The 23,920-nt window shown below is 44.7% G+C and overlaps 1 protein-coding gene across 1 annotated transcript in view; it reads right to left on the bottom strand.

The window, feature by feature from the left end:
- The window catches only part of SHISA9 (shisa family member 9), a 282,062-nt gene that overhangs the window by 16,729 nt on the left and 241,413 nt on the right, over positions 1-23,920 (bottom strand). The window contains exons 3-4 of the mRNA XM_028117450.2: positions 8,449-8,604; positions 1,659-1,706 (exon numbers count right to left, since the gene is read on the bottom strand). Coding sequence (XP_027973251.2) covers positions 1,659-1,706; positions 8,449-8,604 — 204 coding nt within the window. The remainder of the gene's footprint in view (positions 1-1,658; positions 1,707-8,448; positions 8,605-23,920) is intronic.

Below are 23,920 nucleotides of genomic sequence, written 5' to 3'. Positions count from 1 at the left end.
ACCAGCAGCATCGCAATGGAATCTGTTAGCATTGCAGCCCCTCAGGTGCCCACCCAATGCACGGGGAATCAGAAGCTCTGGGACAGGGCCCAAAATCTAGGTTTTAACAACCCTCCAGGGAAGGCTGATGCTGCCCAAGTGGCCGAAATATAAGAACCACCGAGGGCACACTGTCCCTTCCTACCCGCTCACAGGCACTCACTCACTACCTTCTACCATCTCTTTCCTACTTGTCCTTCCACCTCATTGTCTTCTCTCCATCTTCTACCCACCACAGCTCAGGTCACGGCCCACCTGGGTGACCGCAGGAGCCTCCTGGCGGGGGGGGGCCTCCAGGTGGCCCGCCCACCTCCAATCCCGTCTCCATTTGGAAATCAACTTTCGAGAATGTAGAAATGGTCCTCCCAGGGAGACGAACCATGAGAGACGACGGACTCTGAGAAACAAACTGAGGGTTCTAGAGGGGAGGGGGGTGGGGGGATGGGTTAGCCTGGTGATGGGTATTAAAGAGGGCACGTTCTGCGTGGAGCACTGGGTGTTATGCACAAACAAGGAATCATGGAACACTACATCAAGAACTAATGATGTCATGTATGGTGATTAACATAACAATAAAAAATTAAAAAATATATAAAATAATAAAATAAAATGTGAAGTGAAAAAAAAAAAAGAAACGGTCCTCCCAGTATACTGCCTAGAGCCCTGTGAGACCTTCTAATTTCCCCAGTTCAAGGTCACAAAAGAGTTCTGCCACCATGGCCTTGGGTCAGTGGCATTCTCCCCACCACCAAATCCAATAGAGGAAACGGGGTGAAGGTGGAAGAAAACCGAGTTTCCTGTCTGTTCTAGAAAGAGCTGCTTCCATCACGACACCCCAGTGGGAAATAACCTAGGCCTTGAGTCAGACAGACGAGTGTCCAAACTGCACCCCAGCTGGACATTAGCAAGACACCCTCGCCCAGACACCCAAGTCCTCATTCTCTAAAAGGGGAAGGGCACGGCCTGCGCAGCTGAGTCATTGGAGCTTTTAGTGACAACATGATATAAAGGTCCAGCACTCTGTCTGGCACACGGTAGGGAGTGAAAAGTTTCTAGCTATACCCCCTGGTCCAGTCAAACAGCTGGTTAATTCACAGACTCTACCTGACCAGCCTCATTAGCATCTGATGCTCACCATACTGCCTGGGGAAAGCCAAAAATAGCGTCAAGGCTAATCGTTCACGAGACCCTGAGCCAATAACCTGACTCTGTTTCTCTCTCCCTCAGAAGTTGTGTTTTCTCTCCTGCATTCATTTACCTTGGGGCTGTTCTGTTTGCACCACTTTCTGAGAAAAACCAACATTTCCTGGATGTCTTACCTGGGATGGTGTTTGATAGTGACATCTTCCTTCAGGCAGTGAATATTGAGAAGTGAGGGGTAGCACATTCTTCAACAACAACCCAGAGCACTGATACGCCACACACACACACACACACACACACACACACACACACAAACACCTACACGCTGGAACTTGGACGGACTTTCAGGGCCACCCAACGGGGACACACGTGTGGCACCGCGTCACACACAGACACCAGGACTCTTTGTGTCTCCACTGATTGGTGTCAAATCTGACAACACCTGGACAAAAGAGCTGGAAAAAGCCATACAGTACCTTTTGGTGACTTAAGTGTCGCCACTGCCCAGTCACCATCAGAACTTCCTAAAAAAATAACAATGGAGAGATGCTGATCTGCTGGCCGGCTTCCCATGTCCGCTGCGTCCTCACCCCCAGGTGCTGCTGCTGGCAGCCCCAGCTGCAGCCTCCACGAGGCGGGCAGCCCTCAGGGGCCCCGGGAGTTGGGCGAGAGACCAAATGTGCAAATGTGATTCTGCACGCGCACGCGCACCTCCTTCTGCAAAGCCATGCAGCGGTATCAGGATAACGCCCAGCAGAGGGTCAGAAGAAGTCCCCTGAAAAAGGCCTAGATGTTTTCAGTTATATTAGGGAGAGAGAGAGATTTCTTAGGCAGTGAAGCTGGCTCTGAATTTCAACCCTCTAAGAAAGAAAGGAAAATTTGAGTTGCATGAGGTCACTTTGGCCAATGACAACACTCTGTTGACAAGAGAGAGATACATTTTGACCCTGTTTTAGTGCAATCCCTCTCCCGAAAAGGGTTGGTGGGAGAGCATTGTTAGCCCCAAATCCAAGGTTCGGGCCAGGCTCTGCGAACTGCAACTTTATATGCTGGGTGGCAGGTCCCCAAGGGGTAGGGGCTGAAATACTGTTGAATGAATGAATGAATTCAAGTTTCTCCATGGAGTCACTTTTCCTGAGGGAGGGAAATTCCCTTAAATGCTAAAGGGATCAAGCTTGTTATCTGAGAATCCCATAATGCTCGGCATATTGTTTATAAATCAGTTTCTCCAAGTTGAATTTCATTTCAGGCGTACTGAATGAGCCCTGGGGGATCACACATTATTAGCAGATCCCACCGGTGGTCCTTTCCATAAAGTCAAAGACCATAAGAAGGGCGATGTCTGCACCCTATCTACCACTGTCTTTGATAGGCCTTCTCCGGAAGATTGGGTTTTACTCAAAGCGGGGCAAACCCACCCACGTGTCCGTGCAGTAGCCTCTGCCCATTGGCTGGAGGCCTAGCCAATCAGCGCGCGCCACTAGCTCCCCTTTCCTTTCTTAGGAATCTACCTGGAAGGCCCAAGTCCTCAGCATTTCTGCACAATTTCCAGAGAGAGATCAGGCTGCCAGCTGAGAGGAGTGACAGGGAACATTCTGTGTGATCTGAATGATTACAGAGCACAGATCCGGCCTCATTTAAACATTTCCGGTTGGCCTCCCAGGCGTGCCAGAGGACGCTCAAATTGCCACATTCCCCCTGCGGATATGAACTCAACACCCTCATCACTCACAACAGAGGGGAAATGACGGGACAGAAGAGTGACAAAGTTAAAATTAAGTGAGACCCGCCTGGGATGATTGGATGTTTCTTCTCCCTCTGAGCCAGGGTCATTGACATCTGGAAATAGCGATGTGGCCCCAAATCTTCCGTTGCGGGTGGATACAAGCCTGGTTGAGTCAGAGTCACTGACGCCGACGAGGCCATCTTACTCCCAGGTGAAGTTCATCACTTGAAGGCAGGAACCATGCCCAGGCCGTGGCCACCCCTGCCCCCCACTACCTAAGACAGGGCTTAGCTCTGGCAAGGCGCTAACAAGTTTTCTTTCATAAATCCACTGAAAATAAGGACACTTAATCAGATGGCACACAGGCTTCCAAATATATACTGAAGGTCCCACTACATGCTTGGTGCCCCTAGTGGACATTAGATAAAAATCTGTTGGGTGAAAAATTAAACACTTAGTAAAAGGGGATGGATCTAAGGCACTGAGAGGAAAGGGACATGAGGGAACGTTCTTGGTGATGAAATATTTCTTATCCTTACTGGGATGTTGGTTATTCTAGAGTATGTATATTTCAACAATCACACTATTGTAAAATTATGATCTGCATTATTTCAGCACATGTAAGTTATACTTTATCTATAGTAAACCAATTATACTCAGCACCATGGGAAAACTTCCAACTTCAAACAAAGAAAAACGGTATTTTAGTAAGTTCTCCCTCCAAAAAATGGGGGAATCGTACTCCCAAACCTTTTTTTTTTTTTTTTTTTTTGACCTGGTTATAACCTTTTGATGCCAGCAATTGCTCTCTGGAAGATAGAATCATTTCATAGAAAGAACACAGGATTCTGAATCAGATAATCCTGAATATGACTCTTGGCTCTACCATGTACCAGAAGTGTGACTCTGGGAAAACTGCTTAACTACACTGAGCCTTAGTTTCGCCACCTGCAAGAATGGGACCAAGACCTCCCTCAAAGTTAAACTAGTAGAAGTCAATCCATGGCTGAGGCGCTCATGCGTCACTTAGGGTTTTCACACACGATTCCTACAGCAAGATGGAAGAGGGAGTTCCTGCCACGTTGAAGTGCATTGTTGCTGTAGTTTTAAACAGGGCTATTGGAAAATGTAACATGGTTCTGGCAAAATAGTCCCTTGTCTGTCAAATAGCAACAGAAAAATTATTTTCTCATTAAAATTTTAATGTAAAAATGAAGGCATCATGGCATTTTATTGATAATGCTGGTATGCCCTGTCTCTTTCTCTCATTGAGTAGCCAGAGTCGTACCGAGGCATCTAAAGGGCACATGGTCAGGAGTTTAACTTTTAGATGCATAGAGAAAAAAACTGGACATGGGGCCAATGGGAGATAAATGCCAACGTGTGGGCAATTTTCTGTTTGCAAGGGCTTTTTCCAGCTCTGGAGGCAGGAGCCACCCCTCTCTAAGCCATCAGGTAAGCCTTGAGGATATTTTCCCACACACCTCTGTCTTGTCAACACTGACCTACGAAGAACCATAAAATGGGTTCTCACATCGTAACTACCCACCACATGGGTGGCTCCAGCCAGGGAACTCGTAGGCTTAATTAAGTTTTCAGGTTACATTTCAACTCAGTCTATCACAAAACACACTTCTTGTCTTCAATTTTAGTGGAAGATATGTCTAAAATGTTTAAATCCTCATTTCTGACTTAGGAAGGAGAGTCAGTTGGATGAAACTGGAGCTTTTTGTGATAGATTGTAGTAGCCATATGTCTGGGCATGGAACTTCATTGTTCAGGCTATAGATGGGGCAGTGAAGAGGTCTGGCTGACTGCGGGTCCTTAGGACAGCTCAGAAGAGTCCTGTGCTATTTGCTTGCTTCCTTGTTTGTTTTATCAGATCCTCAGTGTGAGTTAGCTTCCTTGTATGTCTTTCCCATTAAACTGGGATAAACTCTCCCTCCCTCAAAATGACAGCTGAGCAACTGCATGTTAATCAAGTACTAGTCTACCTTGGAGATTCAAGGAAAACTATGGCCAACAAACAACTCTGGTCTGGAGACTTTAGTATGTGGCAGTATTTACTGAGGATTGACTGTGTGTCAGGCTAAGCACATTCTGTGCACTATATCATTAAATAGTCCCAACAAACAATTAGCTATTTTTACTATCTTCATTTCACAGAGGGAGAAACGGAGACCTGAGGATGTTAAGTAATCTCTGAAATTATTTGATAAATGTCTGAGCGAGGTCTTAAACTTGGGGGCCATGCCACGTTCTGTCATCTTGCTGATCATCTCATGCTCCTGACTTGATGTGGTGCCCAACACACACTATTATTCACTGATTTTACAAATACATATTAGGAGCACTCACCAAGTCCCCCAACATGGTAGGAGGTTCTGGGGATGCATTGATGAATGGGATAGACATGGTTCATGCCTCAACGGGACCTACAATCGAGGGGCACCAGAGTAAGTGTCTCAATAAGGAGGGAGTGAATGAATGAATGAAACACACCTCCTTGTACAGAGTCTGATGAGGTTTAGCTTCCGACATTTCCTTAGTGTGTGCTACTCTTTTACCGATAATTGGGCAGTGAACCCCTTGGGAACAGAGGCCATTCTGCTGTCACATGACGTATCCCTGAACTGTAGAGAGAAAAGAGTTCTCTTTAAACATGAATGAGTGTGATTTCAATAAGCAACTAAAATAAAATAAAGTTAAAATAAAATAAAATAAAATAAAATAAAATAAAATAAAATAAAATAAAAAATTAAACCAAACCAACAGTCACCATCCTTTTCTCTCTGGGTTGGCAATGAATGGATGGGACATATTTAATGACCCACAGGTATTCTAATAACTAGGATGAGTGGTATTGTTTCATTTTCTATTTTAAAATTTCCTCACTTTTCACTCCTCATTTTTCACTTGAAGAAGTTGAGGTCAGAGAGTCTCAGTGACTGGCTCAAACTACCCGATGTTCTGGATATTAAAGCCGCCAAGAGAAATTTATTTTTCAGGGGTATTTTTGAACTTGGCAGTTAACCCTAAAGGCTGTCCAAGGCTCTCCTTATTTACTAGAAATTTTTAGAAAATAAGTCTGGTTATCAGAGGCTGCAGAGCTTTCAACAGCAAACAATTTTTTAAACAACTTCCCTCCCTGGTGGTAATGATTTCACTAATGAAATGCACTTCATCATCCACCACATATCATGGTGTGAATTATGCCTTAATAAAGAACCCTTCAAAGAACATTTATTATGGGATTTGCATTTCATTTGTGCAGACAGATGCTGGACACCTGGGTAAGCCATTGGGTCAGGCAGTCCCACTGGACCTCTATTTACTAGGAGTCACAAGACCATCAGTGACTCAGATGAAGTTTGTGAACCCCCACAACAGTCAGAGAAGAAGAGGGGCACATCAGCCATATCCAGGATTGTGGAGGGTTCTCTAAATAAGATCCTTCAGAGTTTTCTAGAAGATTAGGGGTGCTTCCTTACAACTAAGCTATTCTTTGATTCATGCCAAAGACAAGCTCATTCATTCATTCAGCAACCATTTCAGAAGTTCTCCCTTTGTGGAAGAAACAGTTACTTAAGGAGGGTAAGATACATTTTCGTACTGCAAATTTAATTCTCAATGCCCTGCAGACATTTGCTATGCACAGGATCCCTGTATAAATCCTGGAGAAAATCAAGGAGCATTGTGGGAATATCTATCCAGTTATTTACCCAAATAGCTACTGAGTTTTGAGGGGGGACAAGACACTCGGCCTAAGCTGAAGAAATGAATTGTTTAGGGTAATGTAACCAGTTCAAAAGGAAAAAGATGTCTGGGTTGATTTTTTTTTAATGCCAAAAGAAGAATCAAATAGAACCAGCAGACGCCATTTATCACCTGAATGCAAAGCTCAGGAAGGGGGCGGGGGGGGGGCACCAAACCGTGTATGAAGGCTTTGCAGCTACATCGGTGTAGACGCCCTGACTCTTTCTCTCCTAGGCAACGGCCCTCAGCTCTTCCCACTAATATTTGAGTCTATTTAAGCGTGCTTACAATGCATATGCTGTGCAAACATGCAATATGGAACAGGGGGAGTCTGTGGTCATGGGGTACACGTGAGGGCTGAGTTGGGCACAGAAATTCAACACGAAACGTGGGAACTGGTGTATAAGTCCTTGCGGGGCTTAGGATTTAGAAAAGCCTGTGTCGGTCTGCATGACCTGTGCCCTCGGTATTAGAAATTTGGTTTGCCTGTCTTTGAGTGACTCCATCTGGAAGTCCTAGGCGATGGGGAAAAAATATGAATTCCTAAAGATCCTTGTGGTTCCGATGCTTACCAAGTTCCCACTATACACCTGGCCCTCTGCCGAGCATCAAGATGCTTGTTTCGTGCCTCTATATGTTGGGGGACCAGGGTCCCCACAAGCATCACAGACACGTGACAGTGTCTGGGCTTTGGTTTCCGGTGTCAGTGTGTAATGGAATTAGGATATTTGACGCTGGAATTGATCAGCAAGCGTCTCCCATCCCATCTCTGACGAGGGAGGACATGAAGACAAGCAGCTGATAATAAAAGCAAGCATGTGGTCTGTGAGTCTTGTGTCTACCCAAAGTTTGACTTCGCTATGGCTGCGGCTTCCGCCCTATAGAACTCTTGCATGAGCGATGTGTTCAGGAGCCTGGGCCACCATCAGGGTCGCTGTCACCCTCCCTCGTGTGTGAGCTAGGCTGTGGGAGTCTAGTGGCAGGAAGGCAGGCTCCGGAGTGATAAAAACCTACAGGCTGCTTGATTTGGGGCAAATGAAGTTAGACCCCTTGAGTCTCAGTCTCCTAATCTGAAAATTGGGATAATAATTGTGTCTTCCTCTTTGGATCCCTGTGAGAAAGCAAGGCAGGTTGTATAAAAAGGTCCAGTGCAATGTCTGGCACTTGGATAAGGGCCCAGTTAGCACAAGCCCCAGGCGGCACGCCCCATCCTGAAGAGCGGAAGTTGCGTGAGATGGGGGCGTGCACGTACCGACTTCTCAGAGATGGGGTGACTACGGGGGTGACGGATGTTGCCCACTACAGGGCAAGGCATTCGGACACCGGGTGTCCTGGATTCCCTGAGGATTCACGAGGGCAGATGGTGGACGACCAAAGGGCTGGGCTGTCAGTCGGACCCAAATGAGCCTCCAGGCCCTTCTCCCCGGGAAACAGCCCCCACATGTGTCCTTCACTCACCCCTCCTGCCCCACGTGGCAAGGTAGGACTCGATCCAGTCAGAGAAGCAGCAGCCCAGGGGCTCTGCTTCCCAGCAACCTAGGCCCCAGGTAGAGAGACCAAGAATACGTGTGAGACAGATGGACAGAGAAAGAGGGAGAGAGAGAGAGGAAAGAGACCAAGAGAGAAAGAGATGGAGAAAGAGACAGAGAGAGACGCAGATTTTGAGAAAGAAGAAGAAGCGAAAGAAAAGGAGAAGTAGGAAGAAAAAAGCGAGAGGACTAGAGAAAACAGAGGGAACGAGAAAAAAGCGCAAAAAAGTAGAGGAGAAACAGAACAGCACTCACCAACTGCCTTCAAGGAGGCGTACTTGTTGAGCTCTTTGCCCGGCAGCTGCTGTTCGTAGGGGTTGGAGATCTGGCCCAGGCTGGGGTACGAATGTGGATGGCCCATCTGCTGGAGCAAAGGGGAGGTGGGCACTGCGTTGTTCATCTGGGTCGTGTCTGCAGGGGAGGAGAAGCAGGGCGTGGTCACAGGTGGAGCGGGACCTTCTACCCATGCCCACCATCGCCGGGTCCCAATCTGCCCGCCCTCCGGGGACACGAGAGGAGAGCAACAGACACATCAGAACAAGCGGCTCCAGGATCCTCTCTGGAAAGCCGCTGAAGTCGGATGGGTAATATATACATATATGTATACATAATAGATGATTAACTTCAATCATAGTCATGGAAATGCAAGTCAGAACAACAAGGAGAAGCCATTCCTTTGCCAAGAGATGGACAAACATTACAAGTATGGAAAGGACACCAAACTGGCAAAGATGTGGGAAACTGGCCAGTCTCATAACCTCACATGGGAGCCCAATTTGCCATATTTGCAGAAAGGAACATGGCAGTGTGTCTGGAAACGTAAAGTGAAGGTACATTTTGACCAAATAATACCACTTCTGGGGATTGAGCCTACAGAAATAGTGTCAGGATTCATGGATGTTTGTTCAGAGATGTTCTTTGCACCATTGTCTGTAAAGTGACAAAAATGCACATGCACAGAAATGACCTGAATTCCTATGAAGCTGGTAATTCTTAAATAAATTATTGTACATCCATATTACACGACTGGTACATATCATGGAGCTGTTAGGAAAAAAATGTGTTTAAGAATGAATTAACCCTAGGGGTGCCTGGGTGGCTCAGTCAGTTGAGCTGCCGACTCTTGATTTCGGCTCAGGTCATGGTCTCAGGGTCGTGGGATTGAGCCCCACCTCGGGCTCCCTGCTCAGCAGGGAGTCTGGTTCTCTCTCTCTCCCTCTCCTACTCCTCCCCTCTCTCTCTCTGTCTCAAATAAATAAATAAAATATTTTTTTTAAGGAGTTAACTCTATACATGTCAACCTGGATAGTTTCCTTTGGGTTATATTGTTAAGGGAGAAAAAGCAAATGTGAAAGTAATGCATATAATATAGTATCTTTGTTAAAGAAAAGAATATCTATGCATATTGTTTGAGTGGTGCGATTTGCAAAGACAGAAAAAAAAATACGCAAAGACACACGAACCAAGTATTGGCTACTTAGAGGGAATGGGGTTCATGGGGAGAGAGGTTCAAGAAGTCTGTTTGGAGGGAATATTCTCTGAGCTGAGATCCAGAAGTCTAGATGTGGTTATGTGTGGGTGAAGGTGGAGGGCGCTGGGGAGGGTGTTCGGGGCAGAGGGAAGGGCATGGCCAGAAGTCCTGAAATTGGAGGGGATGCAGTGTTTTCGGGAATGCAGGATGCCCCCTTGCCTTGAGGCACACGTGGCTGCAGAACAGAGTGTGAGCAAAGTGGAAGGAGGTGGGGCTGGACAGGCCGGCGGGGCCCAGGAGGCCATGTGAAGGCTTTCCCCTTCACCGTGAGAGCAGTGGGATGGACGGAGGGAAGGGAAGATGAGACGGGGTGGAGTCCAAACGAGGTGATGATGGTTCGGTTTCAGGCAGGAAATACGGGTTCTCCCCAGCTTCATGAAGCGCATGTACAGATCCAGATAAACATGGCGGTGAATGCTGGTGCTGCCTTGGAAGATCGCCTTTACCTGGAATGCGTGCCCATTTCCCGGCTGCTGTCTTGGCTGCACACAGCTCACAGCTGCCCCTCACACCCAGGAAGTTATTCTTGGGAACCACTGCCCTGGGTTTAGTGTGCTTCGTGCAACTCACCCTCACCACCGGGGGTGGTCGGCAACCAGAGCCTGGCTGACACTAGGACACGCAGACCAGCCCTCTGCCTCAAAGTAGAGATGGCTTTATGAAGCAGTGGGCGCTCCAGAGCTCCCAGGGATTGCAACAAGCAACCTTCTTTCCTAAAGGGCCAGACTATAAAGAGTTCCGTCTTTATGGGCCACACAGACTTGTTACAAATACTCAACTCTGCCCCTTGTAGCAAAAAAGCACAGACGTGATGTCAGTGAATGGGTGTGGCTGTGTACCAATAAAACTATTTATAAAAACAGGTGGCTGCGAGATTTGGTCCAAGGGCCATAATTTAACTACCCCTGGTCCAGACTTTATCTGAGACTGCAACCCCATCTTTGAGTGGCTCCTTTATCTTTCCTATTTTGTTACCCTCACAACCTGAGAGGGGCATGTGCATGCGTCCGTGTCTGTGTGTCTGTAGCGCTCCCTCAGAGTCTCATACACCTGAACCCATCTCTCAAGTGCTGCTTCTAGACGATTCAACCCATGACAGATATGGAATATGTTTGGCTTTAGAAACCAATACACCCAAATGGGAAGAGGCAGGGAGACCACTGCTGAGACACAGAGATAAGAAGGGCACTTTTTATCACTGCACACGCACACAAGCCCGACTGCATAATGGGAAGGTCACCAAACATATGCCACGTAACCCAGCCTCTGGCCAGCATGTGAGGAAGTAGGTGTATCCTTCTGCCATGATAGCTTTTTGGCTGAGATTCAGTGGAGGGCCGGAAGGCCCAAGCTTAATGAAATCATGGAAGAGGTGTTGCATAAGGTACAGCTTTTGCTGAAGCATGGACCCCCAAGAAATGAGCATGTGATCCAAATCGAACAAATCACGATGCCTCCTTCATCTCCTAGTGATTGGGCCGGAAGCAAGCATGCGATCTAGGCTGCACCAATCAGAATGCTTCCCTGAGTTTTTCTCTCTGGAACCTTGGAAGTCAAGGAGCCAGGAGGTCATGGATTCAAGTGAGTTTGAACCTACCATGTGCAGTATTTCTTTATTGGGAAGGAATAAGGACAACAGGAGGAAAGCTGAGAAGATAGGAAAGCCCCTTTCTAATAAGTTAGTATGCTTTGGGGTTACTGTCCCTTGTAATGTAGAGTTTGGACTAGTGTAGTTGTCACGCGGATTCCCTCTGGGAAGTGAAGCTGACCAGAGGAGAGGCTGCCCATGTGGCTATAAAGAAAGGCCTGGGGGTTGTGTCAAGATGGCAAAGGCATTGCTCCTTGGTATTCTACAGAGATTAAGTAGAAATTTCAAATGGCCTCAGTAGTAGATTGGGAATGCCCAAAGACATTCATAAGCTAATTTACTAATGTCTTCATGGTAAGTCCTGTTTTTTCACCCCGGAAGTAGATCCCAATCATGAGCCTGTCCAGTTAAAGAGCTGACCTCTCCCAAGCCCACGCTTTCTCCCAACTCCCTGCTCCCTCAATCCTAGATCCCACCCACTAGGCTCAAATTTTGTTTCCAGGCCTGCCAGGGGAAATGCTAAACACTTAATTAAAGAAAATAAAAAATCTGTAGAGATGTTCCTCATCACTTGGGACAGCCTTTTATATTATTCAACAGAATATTTAATGTGCTATTATAAAGTATATTCTTCTGGATGATTTCTCCCAAGTCTTGAGCTACCTCAAGGGCAGTGAGTAGTTACTTAATGTAAGTGGGCCTGACCAAGATGGCCCACCAAAGGAATCCCTCACAAAAGAAGAGATGGGGCTGCCCCAAAGTCACTTTCCTGCTATCACACGCAGAGCCACAGGAAGCAAATTTCCAGCCGTTTTAGACAGCCATTTTGTGCTCGCTTCCAGGCATCGAATATTCACAGATATGGAAATCCAGTCTCAGGGCAGCAATCAAGAATTATTAAACAGACATTTGTGACTGGGTGTTTTAAATGTTATTTTCATTTCACTGAATGAGAAGATGGAGCAGACCTGGCAACCCAGATTCTCTGTGAGTTTTGTACAAATATATCCAGCTAAGGAGGAGAAACCAAAGTGTAGATGGGAAGTCAGCCCAGCTTGGAATCCAAGCGAAATAGAACAATAGGGTGAGGGAAGAGCAAAGAGTGGGTAAGATCTGTCCTTGCCAATAGAGGCGAGAAGAAAAGTAAGAGAGAAAGAGAATATGTAGGTATATGCATATATGCATATGTATTTGTATGTATGTATGTATGTGTCCATGTATGCATATATTATCTATCTATCCATCTATCTATCTATCATCTATATCATTTAATTTACATAGTCATGGCCATAGAAGGAATCCAACTGGACCAACAATGTCTTGCTCTCAGGAGGATAGTTTCTCTTGTAGACACACTTTGGCCAGAAATACCTTTCCCACCTCACCTCTGTAGAAAGGTACTTCCTACCCAATGCCACAAGAAAAATTTTCCCTGCCTCATTTTAATTTTGGAACTCATTCTGACTCTTAGAAATAACTAACAAGGACTTGCTGTTCTGGGATGCTGTTTTCCATCAAGAGCCTCAGTCAACAAACAAGAAGTTGATGATGTCCCCGTGCTCGCCTTCCAAAGACAGAAAAGGAGGTCTTACGCATTTAACACTCATTTTCAAAGAAGGGTGGGATAGAGCTACTCTAATTGGAAGCATCTGGCTAACTTACCCCAGGTACCTGCTGTGTAAGTGCCATTATATGTGGTATACCTTAGTCACTGAACAGAAATAAAATAAATGCAATTCAGAGAGGGTCAGCTGAGGTGAAAATGCTCAGTTGCAAACACGGAGGATGCTGTGGGCTTCTCAGTGTAGAAGAGACAAGTAACAACTATCAGAAACTGGACCAGTTTGGCTCGTCTTGGAAGAAAAGCAACAATAGCCAGTCTTTCAAGGCACATCACAGGAAGAAGAGCGCAGAATGGCACAAGATGGTCAAAACGGTGTAGTTCTGTGTAGTGTACATTATGTGCCAGGTGCTTGGCAAGGAATTTCTCATGCACTATATCTCCTCTAATTCCTACATCAACCCTATGAGGTAGAGATCTACAGACAATATATCTTTTAAAATAAGGTTTTCATTGTAGAACAATTTTAGATTTATAGAAATACTGCAAAGATGGCACCAAGAGGGGCGCCTGGGTGATGCAGACAGTTAGGCAGTGGACTCTTGGTTTCAGCTCAGGCCGTGACCTCAGGATTGTGAGATCGGGCCCCACGATGGTCTCCGTGCTCATCGCGGAGTCTAACTGAATTCTATCTCTCTCTGCCCCTCCCCACCATGCTCGCTCGCTCGCTCTCTCTCCCTAAAATAAATAAATAAATCTTAAAAAATAAATGGTGCCGAGAGTTCCCATATATACCCCAGGCCCAGTTCCCCTAACACCTTGTGTTGTATGGTACATTTGTTACAAATAATGAACCACTTTGATAAATTACTATCAACAGAAGTCCACAATTTATTCAGGTTTCCCCAGCTTTGACCTAATGTCCTTTTCCTGTTCCAGAATCTCATCCCATTACCACATTAAATGTAGTCATCACCTTTCCTTAGGTATCTCTTGGCTGTTAGTTTCTTAGACTTTTGTTGTTTTTGATGATTTTGACAGTTTCGAGGACTGCCAGCCAGGTATTGTGTAGAATGGCCCTTGAGTGGAATTTGTCTGATGTTTTTCTCTTGACTATACTGAGGTTATGGGTTTGAGTGAGGAGAACTGTAAAGTGACATTCTCATCATCACCCATCAGGGATACATACTATGATGCTTTATCACTGTTGATGTTAACCTTCATCACCTGCCTGAGGTAGTGTCTGTCAAGTTTCTCCACTGAAAAAGTATTCTATTATTTTTTCTCTTCCCATGCCATACTCTTTAAGCCACTCTGCACAACCCATACTTAAAAGATCGAGGAGTTATTTACCACCCCTTTCAGTATAGAGTTTCTATGTAAATTATTTAGAATTCTTCTTCATGGGAGATTTGTCTCTTTATCTCCACTTAATTATTCAACCATTTATTTTTATCACTGTGGACACACAGACATGTATTTTATTACTTTGGGTTATAAACCAATACTATTTTATTTTGTTTTTTCTCAAATTGTTCCAGGTTTGACCATTGGAAACTTTCAGTTGGCTCCTATAGCCCCTTTTTCAGAGCTTCCTTGCTCTCTAGTGATACAAGATGCTCTGGGTTCATCTTGTATATTCCCTGTCCAGTGCCAGAATCAGCCATCTCTCCAAAGAGCCTTTGTTCTTTTTATTGTAGAATTGTGTTAGCAACTAAGATCTGGGTGCTGGGTGTGCTCATTGCTTCTGGTCTCTCTCTGCTGACAGAGTAAGGAAATCTATGTGTGTGTACTAATTCATATGTACAGGTGTCTACAAATATTTGTATATGCAACCATCTGTATCTACCTTAAGCTAAACATGAGTTCATCCTGCTATCTCTAACTCTAATCACATGGATCATTCTAGGCTCCTCCTCTTGCTTATTTGTAAGCTCTTACTCTAACAATAAGAAACATGGCTCCCTATTAATATCCACTATCTGTTCACTCAGTTGTTAAGTCCAGTATACATGTCTATCAAATCAGAATTATTACCCCAGATCCCCATGGGAAACAACTTTATCACCTAGAGCACAGTCTTGAGGACAATGGATTTTTCAAATTATTAATGTGTTTTTCTCTTCTGTCTTCCTACATACGTGATGGGCATGACATTCACATGTCTGGGTAAGGCTGGGGAATTAGGATTTATTACAGAAGGAACACAAAGGAAAATGATGATGGTGATATTAATTAGTTAATGATTAAGATGGTGAAGACACACTTATATACATAATACACAAAGAAGTGTTATTAGGTACCAGGCACTATTCTGTATAAGAACTAATCCCATCATTCCAAGAATCTCTATGAGATACTATTATTAACCCCATTTTGCAGAGGAAGAAGTCAAGGCACAGAGAGGCTTTGTAACTTGCCCAAACTTATACCACTTGCATATAGCAGAGCTACACTTTGGACCTAGCCTTCTGACTCGGGAATTTGTGCTCTTGGCCACTTCCTTATTGGCTCTAAGGGAGTTAAATTCAAACTTCTGACATTCAAAAAATTATTTTGCAGCCAGACCATAATACAATTTTAAGTCACATGACTGACTTTGGAAAGTTTTTTTTTTAATTCCTTTCTCTCTCTTTTTTTTTTTTAGTTTTTAAAATTTAATTTTAAATTCCAGTAGGTTAACATAGTGTTATATTAGTTTCAGATATATAATGTAGTGATTCAACAATTCCTAATTCATTCATATCATTCAACATATCACCCAATGCTCATCACAAGTGCACTCCTTATTCCCCATCACCTATTTCACCCATCCCCCCACCCAACTCCCCTCTGATAACCGTCAGTGTGTTCTCTATAGTGGAGAGTCTGTTTCTTGATTTGTCTCTCTCTTTTTCCCTTTGGTCTTTTTTTTTGAGGGGGCAGGAGTTGTTTCTTAAATTCCACAGGTAAGTGAAATCATGGTATTTGTCTTTCTCTGACTGACTTATTTCACTTAGCATTATACTCTCTAGCTCCGTCCATGTTGCAAATGGCAAGATTTCGTTCTTTCTGATGGCTGAGTAATCTTCCATTGTGTATATATATATATACCACATCTTCTTTATCCATTCACCTAACGATGGACACTGAGACTGCTTCCATAATTTGGCTGTTGTAGATAATGCTACTATAAACATCGGGGTGCATGAATCCCTTTGAATTAGTGTATCTCTTTTAAATACCCAATAGTGCGACTACTGGATCGCAGGTAGTTCTATTTTTAACTTTTTGAGGACCCCTCCCATACCTTTCTCTCCATTCTTTAGCATATTGAGGACCGGACTGGGTAGGCAAGACCACAGAGTTTTTGTCAAGGGTGGGCCAGGGAAGCAAAAGGATGGGAAGCCATCCTCCTCTGATTCTAGGGAAATGAGAAAATGACAAGGAGAGAGAGAGGGAGCTGAAGGAATGTCATTTGACTTTCCCTCTTTGATTGGGGAGAATGATGGGTGAGGGAAATGCTGAGGGCAGGGATCTCTCATCTCACTCCTGTGTTTGGAACTCTGGGAGGAACTCAAAGTGAAGAAGCTCTGAGCTGTCAGGGGGTAGCTCAGCCAGTTAAGACACGAAGTGGTATGACCCGACTACCAGATTGCCCAGTTGATCTTCCTCAAGGACCCACATATACCAGATGGCCTCAAAGTAGGAATCCTGCTACAGGACCTCTCATTGTCGGGCAGTGGGTTCCACGTGGTGGCAGAGTGTTTCCTTTCACTTTATTCTACTCTCCTTTCTCTCCCAAGCAGATGGTTAGCATGCGCCAACTCAGACAAAAGTCACAAACTCAGAAAGGCCAAATAGAAAACCACATTAACCATATTAAAAAACAAAAACAAAAACCCTATTTCTCTAAGTATCACAGTCCTAATTTACATATAAGGAAATCGAAGCCCAGAGAGGTTGAGGTGCTTGCCCAAAGTCACACAGCATGTTAGTAACTGTCAGGATTCGATCCCAGGTTTGTCTGATGGCAAAACAGGTGTTTCCTCCACTAAGTTAAGCAGCCTGTAGCAAGGACAGGAAGAAACTGGAGGCTCGGCATTGAGCGTCCTCTATATACTTCTGTCTTGAGTATATTCCTTCTTATAAAATTTCCCACTCAGATCAGTAAACCACTGGCCAGATCTGTCTTTTTGTTTCCTTTTTCATCCAGAGAACAGAACTTACTGTTACAACCGAGGGAACGAGCAGGCCTCCCCCCGGCCCCATCCTGAGAATCCCTTACTGCCTTGTGGAATGCACCTGTGCTCTGACCTCTCCATCTTGCTCACCCATCCTTTCCCCCGCATATATTTGAGCATCTGCAGTGTGCCAGACATTCTGCTTGGTGGACAAGTCTTAGCTCTTGCACCACCTACTAATTAGAGGAACTCAACAAATTTTCCCGTTTTTTCAACACCCAAGAGGTTGCCCGGACGGCGAGGCCATGTTGGTCCTGCCCAGGTTTCTCCAGCCCCACTCTCCCTAACATACTCTCCGTGCCTCATGGCACACCTTCGCTGCCACAGAGTGGTCCCAGAGCCACAAGCAGCAGCATCTGCCATGACATAATGAAGTAAAAATGGAATTTTGACTCAGTCAGTTCTGGATTCAAATTCTGGCTCTTCCCTTTGCCAATAACATCTTGGGGTATATCAGTGATAACACCTGCCTGAGCCTCAGTCTTCAGCTCTAACATGGGGACATAGCAGCTTCCTCTGGGGCAGGGGGCGGAGGTGTGCTATGAGATTTGGAGCATGTACACAGTGCTCAGCATCCCGCCCGAAACAGAGTAACCATCCGAGACAGTATAACCAAACCGTTATTGCCTGCAGTTGTCCAGGAAGCAAAAATGACAGGATGGGGTGGCCACGAAAAGAGAGTGAGAGGTTTTCCTAAGGCCCTCCCTGGACTCGGGATTCTTGGACATATTCCAGATCATTCAGTTGTCTCAGAACAGGACAAATGAGAGAGAATAGGGAGGAGATGTTTCTGCAGGGGTCCGCAGCACTGGTTAATTCTCAACAACAACAAAAAAGAGAATACATGTACAGAAATCATAGCAAAGCTCTGGCTTTTAGCTCTGTGTTCCTTTCTATCCTTTCCAAACCTTTGTGCCCAGTATCCTTTGAAAGAGAAAACCTGAAAATTATAGTTTGAAACACCATGTAGATTTTTTCCTCTGGCCACAAGCAAGCAAAAAAAAAAAAAAAAAAAAAATCAAATCCAACTCAAAATTACCCTGAATTTGTCGAAAGAGAACATAGCAGGCTAGGCTCTCACCAGAAAAGGTTTATGTAGAAAGAGAATTAAATCCATCTTATTGAATCTTGGTGGCAGAGGGACCAGCAAGGATTTGCAATGGAGCAAAAAATGCACATATATCATTGTAAAACCTTTGGTAAATGAGGCATTTGTGTTACCCATGGGTTTATATCTCTAAGCATGCAAAACATTTTTTTTTATTTTGACCATTTAGGATGGGAATATTTTAAAACTGGAGTTGTTACATATTTATTTAATGTTCACTTCTGGCCAGTTTTTATGCAGGCTCTGGGGCGGGGGGCAGAGATTCATTCCAAGTCTCAGGTTGTGCCCCAAGGAGATGATAGTCTAGGATAGGAAACTGACTAAGGGTCACGCCGGGGATGTGGAGAACCCTTAAGACCGGTGTAGTTAGTGCCGTGATACAGCAAAACACAGAGTCCTGTGACGGCACAAGGGACACTGTGCCTCACCCAGTGTTAGAAGGTAGGAGAGCTTCTTCATCTACGTTCTGAGAAAGAGAGATTATCAAAGACAGTAACAGAGGACGATTTTAACTGGAAGAAGCATCGTGAGCATGTTCAAGAAATGCCCATTTATTGGTATCCCTTCTGAAACGGGACATCTTCAAGGTGGGTTAACTCACCACCGAAGGCTCAGCATCTTCATTGTAAATACCAAAGGCTGTCTTGTGTGCACAGAGGCCATCTCCCCAAAGTCAAGGTCATGAGCCCATCTACCACTGCTTGGATGCCCCGTCCCTTGATAGCCCAGTGTGGCCTGAACGCTTCTTTCCTGCCCCTTGTCCTCTTCTCCTTCCCAGGCACCCCCTTCCCCCCAATGCTATCTACTTGGCACTTTTCTTTTCCCCTCCATCATGGTTAGTCCTTTATTAGCTGCGTGGTAAGCAGCAGCCTGTCCTCTTGGCTTTCATTATTATCAGTCCAAATGTGTTGTGGGATTAGAAACTAGATACCCAAGCTTGTTAGAATAAGTTGGAAAGTAACAATTAGCCATAGGTAAAAATACTATTTTCTTCTGCAAAATGCTTCCCTTTTTCTCCTACATCTTTCCCAAGCTGACTCTGAATCATCTTTCCAGGGTCAGCTTATACATCATACCCTCCAGGGGACCTTCCCCACCCTCTCCTCCCCTAAATACTTCTGCACCTCAGTCCAGCATCTGCTAGGGCTGCCATAACCACAGAGGGGGGCTTTTAATAACAGAAATGTATCATCTTACAGTTCTAGGGGCTGGAAGGCTAAGATCAAAGTGTTGGTAGAATCGGTTCCTTCTAAGGTGGTGAGGGAAAATGTGTTCCTATGCCTCTCTCCTAGCCTCTGGTGGTTTGCGGGCAATCTTTGGCATTCCTGAGCTGGTGGAAGGATCACCCCAATATCCGCCTCCATCCTCACATGGCGTTCTCTTTACAAGCATGTCTGTGTCTAAATTCCCCTTTTTTATAAGGACATTGGTTATACCAGATTGGGGCCCACCCTACTCTAGTATGACCTCCACTTAACTAATTTACATCTGCCAACAACCCAATCCCCAAATATGGTCACATTCTGGGGCACTGAGCATTAGGACTTCAATGTATCAATTCGAGAGGGACAGGATTCAATTTGCTTCTTTAGCCACAGAAATACTTCTATTTATTCCCAATGCCTGTTTTCCCATACCGCTGAGGTCAGGGAATATGTTCAATCTCCTCCACCCCTCCGTTCCCAGTTCCCAGAGCTTCCTCCATGGAACTGAATTCTAACTAACACAGGAGAGGATGCGGGGGGAAAAAAAAAAAAAGACCATTTTTTCAGGTACCTGCTATGTGACAGGCAATATGCAAGGAGCTTTACGTAAAAGTCAGGTTTTTCGCTAAGAAAAAATGCATTATATGGGTTGGCTTAGCAACAGCCATTTTTGATGCTCTGAAACTTGTTTTGTTTTCTTTTTGGACTGTATGTGCCCTGGCTAAGTATTTTGTTTCTGGACGATTTGGTGCCTGGGACAGCAAACGACAACAACAGAAAAGCAGAGCAATAAAACAAACGAGGGAACCGGGCTCAGCTTAACCAAACACCAGGGATGCTATGATGCTCGGGTATGTATCCCTCAGGTGGTAACACAACGCAGATACTGCACGGATGGAGGCTGCAATATATCCTATACCAAGTCTCGAGTAGGAATGATTCTACACAGGGGTTGGAGGACTCTCAGACAGCCGGTGACTTGTTGCTTAAGGAAATTTTCAGTGTGCACCAAAAAGACCTTCAGCTCCTGCTTTGGTTGAAGCTTCACAGAACGAATGCATGGAGGAGAGTACTCACTGATTTCCTATCACCCATACACTTTGTCTCCCAAAGAGCCCACTTGAATTGGGGTGCAAATCTCCCCCACTTAGCTTTGAGAGTCCATTTTAAGGGCTTGTCACATAGAGGACGGCTGAAGTTCACAGTGACAGATACAAGCATGTCTTTGCCCATTTTCCATATCTTCCAACATTCTCTAAATAGCTTCCCCTGTGATTTAGGATGCCAATCCCCCCTCTTGAGGAGCATGTGAGAGCCAAGCGAGGTTATGGAGAGAGAATAGGTCATTTAGAGACAGGAGACACGGGTTCAAATCCTGCCCCAGCAATAAGGTATAAGCGATGAGGTCTTAAGAAAATTGAGGGAGCTCTGGTGCCTCTGGTTCACTGCATATGAAATGGGGGAGGTGGCTGCCAGGGGCTGGGGTGGGGGTGGGGGACAGGAATGGGGAGCTGGTGTTTAATGGGTTGACAGTTTCAATTTTGCAAGATGAAGAAGTTCCGGAAACCGGTCGCACAACAACGTTAATATACTTAATGTGACTGAATTGTACACTTAGAAATGGTTAAGATAGTAAATTTTATGTTATGCATTCTTTGCCAAAATTTGAAAATCAAATGCACGTGCCAAGTGCTTTACCCGAGGCCTAATTCTGTAAGCTAGGCGTTGTTGTGCACAATTTGCAGATGAGAAATATTGAGGCAAAAAGAGGCTCTGAACCACGTATTCAAGGTCACAAACAGCAGAGACAAAGTGAGCTTCATCCAAAACCAATGCTTCTTTCTCCATACTAGCTGATGAGCTACAACAGAGTCCAGAATAGGATAAAATGAGACACGTCTGGAAAGCACTGACCTTAATATTTGGCACATGTAAGACTCTGTAATGTTAAGTCTTTCTCCCCATAATATTTCCACATTTTAAAGACATTCAAGCCCCAATAAAAACAACCTAACCATTTTTATCCTCTGAGAATGCTCCAAGTGGTGATTGTTGATTAAACCAAATCCTTTCTAATTGCAGGTTGAGCAAATTCATTCAATGAATAACCCACTTATCAAATGATCAACCCTGTGCCAATCCTAGGCCAGGCATCTTTCTGGGTATGGGGGAAAGACAAACGGATAAGACCTACTGCTGCCCTTGAAAAGATCATAGTCCTTCCGGGGGGTGGGGGGGATGGCGCAGGGACGGACAGGTAAATGACTTCCCTGTAACACATGTAATATTACAAGTACCTGCAGTGATCTGAGACAATCTCTGTTTCGAGATAAAAATTACCTTATAGTAACCCATCCTATACCAAATTCCTAAAAAGTACTATCAAGATCGAAAACAAACAAACAAACAAACAAAAACCCTTAAAATCGCAAAAGGAAACCACAATGAGATATTGCTACCTATCTAGAAGAATAGCAAAAACAAAAGAAAAATTAAAAGCCTGACGATGCCAAATCCTGGCAAGGATGTGAAGCAACCGAAACTCTCACGCACTGCTCCTAGGAATGCAAAATCTTACAACCCCTTTGGAAAAAGATGTATAACGGTTTCTTTTAAAAGTTAAACATATGCTGAGAATCAGACTCTACAATCCCACTCCCAGGTATTTAATCAAAAGAAATGAAAACTTATGTGCACACAGAAGCCTGTGTGATGTTTAAAGTGGATTCATTCATAATCGCCCCAAACTCAGAACAAACCAAATGTCCTTCAGTTGGTGAAACTGATAAACAAGCTACATCCATGCAATGGAATAGCACTGAGGACAGAGGAAGAGATTTTTTAATATGCACATTATGCTAAGAGAAAGAAGGCAGACTCAAAATGCCAGATACTATACGATTCCATGTATATAACATTTTAGAAAAAGCAAAGCTATGGGAACAGAAAACAGGTCTGTGGTTGTGAGATGAGGAGTTGGCTGCCAAGGGACGGCCCAAGGAATCTGGAGGTGAGGTAGGAGGATGGAGCCATCATGGGTCTTGATTGTGGTAATAATGACATGACTCCACGCATTTGTCAAAATTCACAGAACTGTTCACCAAAAAGAATCAATTTTGCTGTATATAAATTATAAAGTAAATTTAAATAATTTTTTAAAAATATGTAAAGGGCGCCTGGGCGGCTCAGATGGTTAGGCGTCTGCCTTCGGCTCAGGTCATGATCCCAGGGTCCTGGGATCGAGTCCCGCATCGGGCTCCCTGCTCTTTGGGAGGCTGCTTCTCCCTCTGCCTCTCTCTCTCTCTCTCTGCGTGTCTCTCATGAATAAATAAATAAAATCTTAAAAAAAAATGTAAAGACATTACCCTGCTTAGCAACAAAAAGTTCTGCTGGCAGAGCAGAAACTGTGAGGAATCTCTGAAATGCGGGGCCAAAATGGGATTAGATTAAAAAAGAAATCCAAAGGGCAGGATCCAAACCAGAGAACACAGCTGCAGAAGATGGGTTCAAACATCCCAGAGGTAGTGGAAACAGGAGGGGCTCAGGACACCGACAAGTTATTGGTTTTGTGCTGCAATGGCAGTTGCTAGAGGAGTAGAACCCAAGCCATCCTGCCTCTCCCCAAACCCTCGGGCTTCTCAGGTTAGCGAGGCAACTGCCATGATTGAGAAATCTTAGGTTGGATAGACAGAGCAATACCCCAAGTAGATGGGGGTGCTCAGGAGGAATCGCCGCCACCCAGAAGACCATCTGCCTAAGCACTTCCCTCACCCCCTCTGCAAGGAGCATGGATGTGGCTAAGGAACTGCAAGGACCCCCAGTCCCATGCCCACCCCTCCCCCAGGAAGACGGTACTAACAAACCCAGCAGACAATCTAACAAGGAATCTCAACCACAGAGATGAGTACCCAATCCAGACTCGCCAAACCCATGGAAAGACCAACACTACGAAATAGAAAAGATAATCTCAAAAAGTAGAATGACATAAATCCAAGGATATAGAACCAATAGAGCCATTAGGTCAGGACTTTAAAATAAGGGTACTTAATATTCTCAAAGAGAGGAAGGATATGGTGCACATGAAACAAGAACAGGTATTTATGCAAAAAGAACCAAAGAGAGTTCTTCCAAAAAGAAGGGCACAGTTGTTGAAACTGAGATGAGGAACTTCACAGAGCCTTAATTCTATCCGGAGGACTGAGGATAGCCTTCTTAGAACCTGCCAGCTCTCCACTGGGAGAAGATTCCTGTCAGAAGAAACAGTAAGAAAAAGGTAAAGAATGATGGAAAAGCATTGTAGAGGTTATAGAGCAGCTGGAGCAGCAAATATATGGGGAAGAGTTCTTTCTTTTTACTCTGCCTTCCCTTATGGCACTACACATGAATTATGTTGCAATGAAAGTGTTCACAACCACTAGCACTGCAGTGAAAGTGTTCAGTTGCGAGTACACACACATAATGTGAGCACTTTCAACTAATGTGTTTCATTCTACTCTTCACTTCCTATCATC

Source organism: Eumetopias jubatus, unplaced genomic scaffold (genome assembly GCF_037043125.1).
Source record: "Eumetopias jubatus isolate StellerSeaLion01/CBP00866 unplaced genomic scaffold, mEumJub1_p1.0 scaffold_12, whole genome shotgun sequence".
Classification (NCBI taxonomy): domain Eukaryota; kingdom Metazoa; phylum Chordata; class Mammalia; order Carnivora; family Otariidae; genus Eumetopias; species Eumetopias jubatus.
Note: the sequence above shows the minus strand (reverse complement) of the source record. Positions and strands in the feature narration are given on the sequence as shown.